Below are 9,941 nucleotides of genomic sequence, written 5' to 3'. Positions count from 1 at the left end.
TTTATTCCGACCATTTGACTGTCACATTTATCAACGCACAAGTATTTGAGAGTATCAATATTGTCCTCTTATTTTAAATAATTACAACAGTTTGACTGACACACGTATCAAGACGATCAAGTTTGACCCTCTTAATACATTGAAACTAATCCAACAATATATCACAAATTCACAAGAGTACACAATAACAATTGATTAGTTACTCCATATATTAATTTTAAAAATAGTCACATTAATATGTAAATAGTGTAAAATAAACTTTTCCTCAAAAAAAAAAAAAAAAAAAGTGTAAAAAAACTTCACAATGCGAGACTATAGGTACTTTATAGTTCATACGGAGTAGTACAATATTTTTTTTATTTTTATTTTTATTTTTTTGAAGGAATAGGAGTAAAACAACTACGGAGTATTAATAATTTAATTTGCTTTTACTCGTATTAGAAGTGAGAATTTTCCTTATTCTTTCCTCCCACCTTAAGGCCTCACTTGCATAACTAGCAATTACCTAAGTTCGAATCATGTAGTTTTCTTTTTTTTTTTTTTACTGATGCCATTGTATAATTTGGAAAAATAATTAAATAAAATTACCACACTTGTAACTTTTTTGACAAGATGTACTTGTAAGTACTATTCCTTAAAAATAAAAAATAAAAATAAAAATCGAAAACTTGTAAGTACTATGTATGTACAGATGTATAACAAGTTGTTAAGTTCGGTAGATCGGTGGTAAGAGAAAATAAATCTAGGAGAAGAAACTTATACAGAAATACAAGTACAGGATGTCAGTAGTATTTATACTTGGTAGTTTAATTCAAATAAAATGGGAAAATAATTACTCCGTAGTAAAGATGGTGTGGGTGGATTTTTCTGATTAAAAAAAAAAAAAAAAAAAAAGTAAAATAGACTTTAGCAACACTCTGACATCCGAGGAGGTGAAGTAAAGTAACAAAGCTGGGTTTAAATTATTTCTTCGCCACTTCAAGATGGGCATACACTGGTGATTAACTCTTAGCGCATAACTGTTTTGAACGATAAATATACCACTACTTGTATAATAGGTGATAAGTGGTAAGTATTTTGAGAGAAAATATTCAACCTATAGAATGACAAAAGTACCACTACATGCATAATACTACACAAAAAATACTATTAAGACAACTTATACTTTAATGGTAAATTTTACATGCATAATGGTACATTATAATGTACCACTATAGAATCAACTTTTTTCATTTTTAATTTTGAAGCTTGCCAAATTTACATTTCTATCATCCTATATGTATTGTAAATGCATAGCAGCTATGCGCTGAAATGCACTCATACACTGGTAGTCCGATACTTTCTTGGTCCCTAAATTTTTATCCTATTGTTAATATTTAGGTCAAATTGTAAAATTTTTGACTTACAAATTGATAGTCTGTTACTCTCCCTAAACCATTGCTAATTATGATTAGTTCCTAAACTATTTGGTTAGAAATACCATTTTGGATGGTTGAGGGACTAAAAGTGAACAAATCAAATAGTTTAGGGACCGTATTTGGTCTTTATTCGTATTAAGTATTTTTTTTTATAATTTTTACGTGTATAAAATTAGAGACATATATGGTTTTAGACGTGTCTGGGAGACCATGAAAAGTCAAACAAGACAAAAAAAAAAAAAAAAAAAAGAAGAAAAGTACAAATACAATTTGTAAGGAAAAATATATTCCATACATTGGATAAATTGTTCAAAAATAAAATGAAATACAAAGTACTTTTTTTACTTACGACAACAATAAAACATACCTTGATTTTTATATCGGCATTCAAACCAAAATAAATCATTAAATCGGAATTTTATCAATAACGACTTTTTAGACCGTAATGTTTTAAGTAACACAAATCATGAGTAAAAAGATGGCTATATGTGAAGTATATTAAAATCTCGATTGTTTATTACTCTATTCTCTTTGCATCAACATATCATAACTTCTTATGTTAGATCTTAAAGTTTTGGAGTTAAAATGTTCTCAGGTGAGGATACTAGTTGGGGCCTTAGGGGCGGGATCTACTTACCGAGACCGAGGAAGTATTATACATAATTACATACAGAGTACTATATATGTATATACGGGTAGATATAGGATGTAGTAGAAATGTAGAATGAATAGTGATGGTATAAAAAAAAAAAAATAAAAAAAAGAAGGAATGGTGTAAAAGATCAAACCGAGTGGAGAGAATAGTCCGTAAATGTTGCAATTGCCATAAATTTGGTGCAGAATCTTTGGTTCATAAGTTTGAAAATAATTCACCTACTTTTTCATAGTTTTTCCCCAATTGCATGAACTAAGCTGCAGGTTGTAGGTGGAAAGTAATTACTGTACCACACATTTTTATTGGGAACACTATTTTTAGTTTCCCTTTCAGCAAACATGAATTCAATTTCTACTTGATTAAGCCAAACGTATAGGTTTAAAACTAACACCACTTTATCTTCTATTAGTGCTTAATTATTCTGCTAGTGCTAATTCCTCTATATCTATATAATTATGTAGGTTTTAATGGGGAGTAACGTTTCAAGGTTACATAAGTTTCTCCTCGTGCGTTTTAGAAAGTGTAAAAGAGTATGATCCTCTTAGTGCTTCTAGATGAGCTGTAGTCATGAAATCAAATTTTATACTATCTATGTTTCCTATTATTAGCAACGATTAGACATTTTCTACTCACATTTTATGTCAAATCATTGCAAGTAATAAGAAACGGAGGTAATGTGTTCAATCTTGAGATGAGACATGAGACCTCATTGTAGTGAAGTTAGTGCCATCTTCCTTCATATATCTAAAATAAAGTATGATTGGAAGCACGAGATCAAATCTTGTATGGTCAATCTTGAGATGAAGCCTCATTGTAGCGAAGCCAGCATCCATCATGTATAATTGTAAGTAGTTTAGAAACATTGCAGAAATTAATTATAATGATCAATACGTTATAAGACTACTATTCAAAACCTATGATGATGTTAAGCCTAGATTGCTAAGAAGAAAACGAAAAGAGTAAGAGTTTAAGTGCTTGTCGTTTGATAAACGATAGACAACCCTAAATTTTTACTGAATTATTCTTCAATTTAAGTCCCTTTAAAAGTTCAGAAAGCTACCCACTCACTTAAGCGCCAATTAAAAGTTGTTATTCGAATAATATGGAACATAATAAATTGCCGACCTTTAATTAACACATACTAGTAAATCGTCCACCTGGACTTTCATTGACCTTTATTAGCCATTGAATTGACTTTCAAAGGGAGAGGTCTAGTCAATGAAAGTCAATTCAATGGGCCTATCATGGTTTATTTCATTGGGCCTAGGTTTCCAAAGTCAAGGAAAAATGGAAGACATGAAATTTATCTTAGGACAATATGGTAAATTAAAAATTCTACTCTCTCTAGAACTTTCTCAATAGTAGCAATGAAAGGGCAAAATAGGAAAATCAAACCAAACCTTCAATTAGGCCAAGAGCTAGACACATTAAAATTAAAAAAAATCTGTTATATATATATATTTTTTAAAATAATCTACCAAAATTTTCCAACATTTTAGTGCCACGTCACTAAAAAACACCAATTTCACGGAACCACTTCCACGTGGAACTTTCACAAATGCCACGTAATAAATAATTTTGACAATCTACACTAATTCGAGTTTTCCCTATATTCCCAAAAATTATGAATTACAATATTAACCCTGAGATTTTCTTTTTGAAAAGGGGCGTTTCGAACTCGCATTAAAGATTCGCGGGAGATAGAGAGAGAAGAGAGGAGAGAGAGTGGCAAATTTACGGATTAATCAGAAGATTAGCCATTGATTTCCTTCAAACCCCTTAAATCTCAACCGTCCGTTGCTGATCTCTCTCCTCCCATTGCGCTGATTTTCTCCGGGCCGTGTTTTGTTACCGGCGGTAAGTTTCTATATCTGTTTGTTTTTAAATTTCTGAAATCAAATTTCATTATTTGAAGTTTTTATGGAACTGGGTATTTTGGGTTTTCAGAATTTTTGCGATATATTTCTTTGATCATGTTTGATTTTATTCACAAGTCCCAATTTTTTGCAATGTTGATCATATGTTCATATTTGATGTTTTTGTAAATTGAAATATTTTGATGATTAGTTGAGGTAATTTGGAACTAAGTTTGATTAAAAATTTTATATGGTATGAAAAATGTAGCTTGATCTTCCCCTGTCAATGCGGTGTGTTTTGGGAGAAATGATTTCATGACTTAGGATTTTTCTCATTATAAAAAAAATCTTAGTTATATATACTTGGTACATTTTATTATACACCTGGGTATACCTAATGCTTTTGAAATTGTTCGATTTACAAAATTTCATGTTAAATGCATTATTGAAAGTATTGATGTATCATTATTGATTTTAGCTTTTTAGGAGTTTTTGTAATCGTTACACTTACACCACATTCAAGAATATTTGGCAACGTTCCTTACACGCACACGGCACACACATAAAAAGGACATTGTTACGGATTATGGAGTGAATAAAAATGCACATCATTTTTTTTTTATTTTTATTTTGCACAAATGATTTTGTGAAGATTGCACATTTGCAAATGTGGTATACAAAATACCCGACACCCTTTGTTGTGTAATGACATAAAAATAGGCTTAGATGCCGTATAGGTTTAGGTTATACTTAATTCGTCACGGCTTTTGTTTAATGCCGGTGATGTTTGGTAAGGGTGTGTTTTTGGTTGGAAACGGATTCAACGTTTAGAGATAAAATAGATTGAAAAAATGGGTAAAATTAAAATGTTTACTTTTGCTGTTTGAGTTAGGACATAGAGTATTTATCATATATTTCATATAATTCTCTTGTTGGCTACATCATATATGGTAGATGTGAATTGGGGAGCAAAATAAATTAGTGGCTTGGAAGGTAAAAATTGATGAGTGTTATGTTATGAAATTAGTAAGGGAGAAATCACAAAGCATTAGCGAAGTAGGGAGTTGTCAGATTATTATTTCATCGTTTTGTTGGAAGTGACGGTTCAACAGGGGAAGAGGTTAATGAATTCATTAAGCAAGGATGTTAGAAATCCATGGCAGAGTGATTGGTCCTGCGAACTTCTACATGTTCGTTGTTGGTGAAGCATTTGCATTCAGCAATGAGAACTGAGAAGTGGATAAAGTGCATATGACTATTCGAGGTTGGGTGTTTAAAATCTAGGCGGGGTCGTAAGATTGTGGTATTATAAACTGTGAGAGGCTTTATGTTTGTGGAAGCTTTAATGAAGTATTATTGTTTATTTGAAGAAGAATATAGGCTTGCTTCTGGTTCTTAGTTTTGTGATATTCTTGCTTGCACAGCTTAATGTTTTTGGACAAATATTAGTATGTATAAAACATATATTATAAAGTCAATCGAAACTTGGAGTGACCAAGTTGGTAGTAAAGAGGTAGTGCCGTCACCCCAGGAATTGAAGAGACTGGTGGCCTTGCGCCAGTATGTCTGTCTGTTTGAAATGTGGTATAGAAAGAGACGACTGTTGATGTATGTTTGTTTGAAAGGCATGAATGAAAGCGGTGACCGTTGGTGATATTGCTTTCAAATTTAGGACTTTTATAGTTGTATGTTTGGCATGATTGTGATATGTCATATGTGTATATGGTTTTAATGTTAGGTTTGTGTCCATATAGCTTCTCTGCATGTCATAGTCAGAACAAATAAATTCATTATTTAGGCTTTTACATACATCCTGATTTCCCACGTTGGATGCTTCTCTCTTTTTCCTGGGAACATTCGGTTGACTAAAAAATTAAAAATTCTCAAGTCTTTCCTCCATGATGGGGTCCAAGGACCACAAGTCAATTTTTAAGTCTTGTATTAGCCTATGAACCATAACGAGTATATATGCAATCTTAATCAAATGACTATAATGTTTTATAGTACCCTGTCTTGTAATATGCTTAATTTATAATGTTTTCAACTTGCAAAATAAACAAACTAATAGTAGTTGTCTAACAAATTTAATACGTATATTTATAATTGTGATTTTGATATTTATTATTTAAAAAATAAGTTAGAATTGATGTATAATTTAAAATTAAGTGATACTTTTAACAGGTTGCAGGGTACCCTATGGTTCCGGTTCCAAAAAATTGAGAACCTCAACCGTAACTTGTTGCAACAGGTTCTCCATTTTACTACCCGGAACCGGAACCCGCGGTTCCTAACAGGTTTCGGTTCCGATTATTTTTTGCTCACCCTTACTACTAAATGTATTCGAGGACTAGGAAATTTGAAGAGTGGGATTATTTTCCTTTCATTATATTGATATATTTTAGGTGTGGGGATAATTTATGTTGGGTTTTAATTTATGATAAATTAGTGTGGCGTTCTTGCACAATTTTATAATAAAAAAACCTTTTATGTTTATTTATTTACCAATTTTAATGATTTTTGCTAATCTATTTAGACAATCTAAAATATTATTGCCTGTGCGGGAAAGGATTCTGCCACAAATGGAGTGAAAATCAATTATAATTTGTGGAGGGACATTTGCCATGATGAGTTTGCGCTTCTAGTGCTTCAAAATCGTTAGTATTCAGAAGATGTTAGTATTTGCCTATGTAGGAAACAATGCTTACACATCTAAACCATACCCCCATGAGAAGCCTCAAAGTGTTTGTGCTACTATATTATGGCCATTTCTTATTGTATGCTAAAACTTTCTTGAAGTGTATAAAATATATGTGGATCTGTACTTCGTAGAATTGGTTCTTTAAATGTATATCAGTATTGCTCCATTGTCCTCAGGACCTTTTATGAACTAGCTCAAGGCGGCTGTTTCCAAATTAATCTAAATTTTGGGTTTTTGCTATAAGTTGCAAGCTGTTGCACTTATTTTGAGTTTATGAGGACTGATAGCTATCTTATGTTTTCTGATCAGGATATGTATGTACTTTCTTGATATTTTTGTTTCTTGCCGTTAAGTAATTTAATTGTCCGTTTATCCTTTTAGATGCTAAAACAATTATTAATCTTTCTACTAATGTTTGAACTTTGTCATATCCCAGCTAGTGGTCAGCTTTGCCAATGTAGTTCAGACTCAGTCTTGACACTGAATCAGTCATAACTGAGATCCATGGATGCAATTTGATTCTGGCTATGTTAACTATGAGCATTTGGATTTCGATCATTAAATCTAGAAAGTCAGTGCCACCACGGGGGCTTGGTCTGTGCTCCAGAGAACAGTTCTCTGCAGTTGCCACGGCAGAAGCTGAAAGGTTCCCATTTCTTTCTTCCTTTCATGTTTCCTAAATTAGTAAGCTTCGTACAGAACTAAATGGCTGCAGCATCAGTGAGAGGGCCTCTGAGGGGGGAATCATGCCTCAACAGTAAGACAATGGAAGGTGATCAGGCAGGAAGAAGACGTGTCTTTGTCCAGACTGAAAGTGGTTGTGTCATGGGAATTGAGTTGGATGGATGTGAAAATGCTCGTACTGTGAAGAAAAAACTGCAGCTTTCTCTCAATGTCCCAACTGAGGAGACGTCATTGACATGTGGGGATACAGTTTTAAAGAATGACCTTAGTACTGTCAGAAACCATTCGCCGCTTCTTTTGACTAGAAATTGCTTGCACCGAAGTTCATCAACACCATGTCTCTCTCCTTCAGTTCAGGATCTTTGTCAAAGAGATCAAAGCAGCCCAATAGAAGTCATAGGTTGCTCAAGTCACTTCTTTGGGATAAAGCAGTTGGTGAGTGATATTGTGGAGGCTATGAAGAATGGCGTTGATCCTATACCTGTACGTAGTGGTCTTGGTGGTGCTTATTTTTTCCGGGATTCTAATGGTGAAAATGCTGCAATTATTAAGCCAACTGATGAAGAGCCTTTTGCTCCAAATAACCCTAAAGGTTTTATTGGAAAAGCTCTTGGTCAACCGGGACTCAAATGTTCAGTTCGGGTGGGGGAAACGGGTTTCAGAGAAGTAGCAGCTTACCTACTTGACTATGATGGTTTTGCCAATGTGCCTTTAACTGCTCTTGTAAAGATAACTCATCCAATCTTCAATGTAAACAATGACGGTGTAAATGGGAATGGCCACCAGCAAAGAGAGCATATAAGCAAAATTGCGTCATTTCAGCAGTATATTCCTCATGACTGCGATGCTAGTGATCATGGGACCTCTAGCTTTCCTGTTTCTGTTGTGCATCGGATAGGAATTCTTGATATTCGCATGCTAAATACAGATAGACATGCTGGAAACCTTCTGGTCAGGAAGCTTGATGATGGGGATGGACGGTTCAATCAGGTAGATTTGGTTCCTATTGATCATGGCCTTAGCCTCCCAGAAAGTTTGGAAGACCCTTATTTTGAATGGATCCACTGGCCACAGGCATCAATCCCTTTTTCTGAAGACGAACTTCAGTATATAGAAAATCTTGATCCTTTTTATGACTCTGAGTTGCTCAGGGTGGAGTTACCGATGATTCATGAGGCTTGCCTCCGGGTGTTGATCCTTTGTACAATTTTCCTCAAGGAAGCGGCATCTTTTGGGTTTTGTCTTGCTGAGGTTGGTGAGATGATGAGTAGGGAGTTTAAAGGTCATGCAGAGGAGCCAAGTAAGCTAGAGCTCCTATGCATCGAGGCCAGATCACTCTTGCAAAGGAGTGAGATGGGGATAAATACTAGTCCTAAAGATGAGGATGGATTTCTATTTGATTTGGAATGTGAGGCTTCTTATGGGAATTTAAGCAGAACTTTAGAAGACAAACTATCATTTCAAAAGACCTCTTCAGGGAAAAATGGTATGAATTTTCTTTTCAAACTTGAAGAGGGCTCTGAAGAAGGGAAGAGGATAGACGCAGCTACTGGTACCAAGAGCAAAGAAGGCAGAATCAGTAGTGTGGGGGACAATAATTGGATTCAACAAAATGCAATACAACAAGAAAGATGCTTTAATGATACACCAATGAACAAAAGTGCAAACGAGTTTTTCTCATCAAGTTCAAGTTTTGTGAATCTGGCAGATATGAATGAAGAAGAATGGTTGGCGTTTCTTGAAAACTTCCAGAAGTTCCTGCACCCGACATTTGTGAATCACAAAGCAGGGAGGGCTGCTCAAAGGCTTATGCCGAGGTTTGGAACTTCATGCAAGTTCTGATAAGCCCTACTTTGCGGGAAGTTATATGTACGAGGTTTCAAAATAAGTCTAGAGTGAGTTATATAGATCTTATTAGGTTCTTTTTCAGCTTCGTATGTCACTGAAAACAGGGCTGTTGTAAATATTGTTGCTTGCTTGCGAGTTCCAGTTGTCAATCCAATGGAAACTACACCTCTTAGTGTTTCCTTTGTAGATCTTCCTTGTGCCAAGGGATGGCTACGAACAATTGACCATTACTCCCTCCGTCCCTCGCAATCTTTAAGGGATGGGTAGAGACGTGGAGTATCAAATACAGTGGGATAATGTTGTTTTAAACTTGTGTATATTGTTGCAACTATAGTATGTATGCAGTATATTAGTTATTTACTGTCGGGTTAGACTTTCGCAACGTCCTATACAGTTATACTACATAGATACTTCGTTGATCTTTGCTACTGTTTATACATATACAATATTTGTATCATCTTGTGCGTCTTGAATTCTCTATTGTTTCTAGTTTGAGAAGCAAATTATATTGTGTAACATGAACCAAACATGCTGTGATGTAGTATCCTGTGGGCACTCTTTCTGTCCTCGCTCAGAGCTCATGACAACCAAGCACCCTTTACATATTAGCGAGTATAGTGATTGCAGAGGAGTCGTAAGTCCTACCTGCATTAGTTTCTTATGTTCCATGTATTTACATTCACTACGATGTACATTGTACATAGTACGAACCAAACACAATTCATCTTTCTGAAATTTGCTGCTTATATATACATTGTATGTCGCACTTTTCATTTTATTTT

The 9,941-nt window shown here is 34.3% G+C and overlaps 1 protein-coding gene across 1 annotated transcript; it reads left to right on the top strand.

The window, feature by feature from the left end:
• Positions 1-3,758: 3,758 nt before the first annotated feature.
• Positions 3,759-9,662, top strand: LOC110703349 (phosphatidylinositol 4-kinase gamma 6-like). The gene is made up of 2 exons (XM_021881150.1): positions 3,759-3,930; positions 7,064-9,662. Exon 2 carries the CDS (start codon positions 7,333-7,335, stop codon positions 9,151-9,153), a length of 1,821 nt encoding a protein of 606 aa, XP_021736842.1. The 5' UTR covers positions 3,759-3,930; positions 7,064-7,332; the 3' UTR covers positions 9,154-9,662.
• The last annotated feature ends 279 nt before the right edge of the window (positions 9,663-9,941 follow it).

This window comes from Chenopodium quinoa, unplaced genomic scaffold (assembly GCF_001683475.1).
Source record: "Chenopodium quinoa cultivar QQ74 unplaced genomic scaffold, ASM168347v1, whole genome shotgun sequence".
In the NCBI taxonomy this organism is placed as follows: Eukaryota; Viridiplantae; Streptophyta; class Magnoliopsida; order Caryophyllales; family Amaranthaceae; genus Chenopodium; species Chenopodium quinoa.
This window is presented reverse-complemented; position numbering and strand designations above follow the sequence as displayed.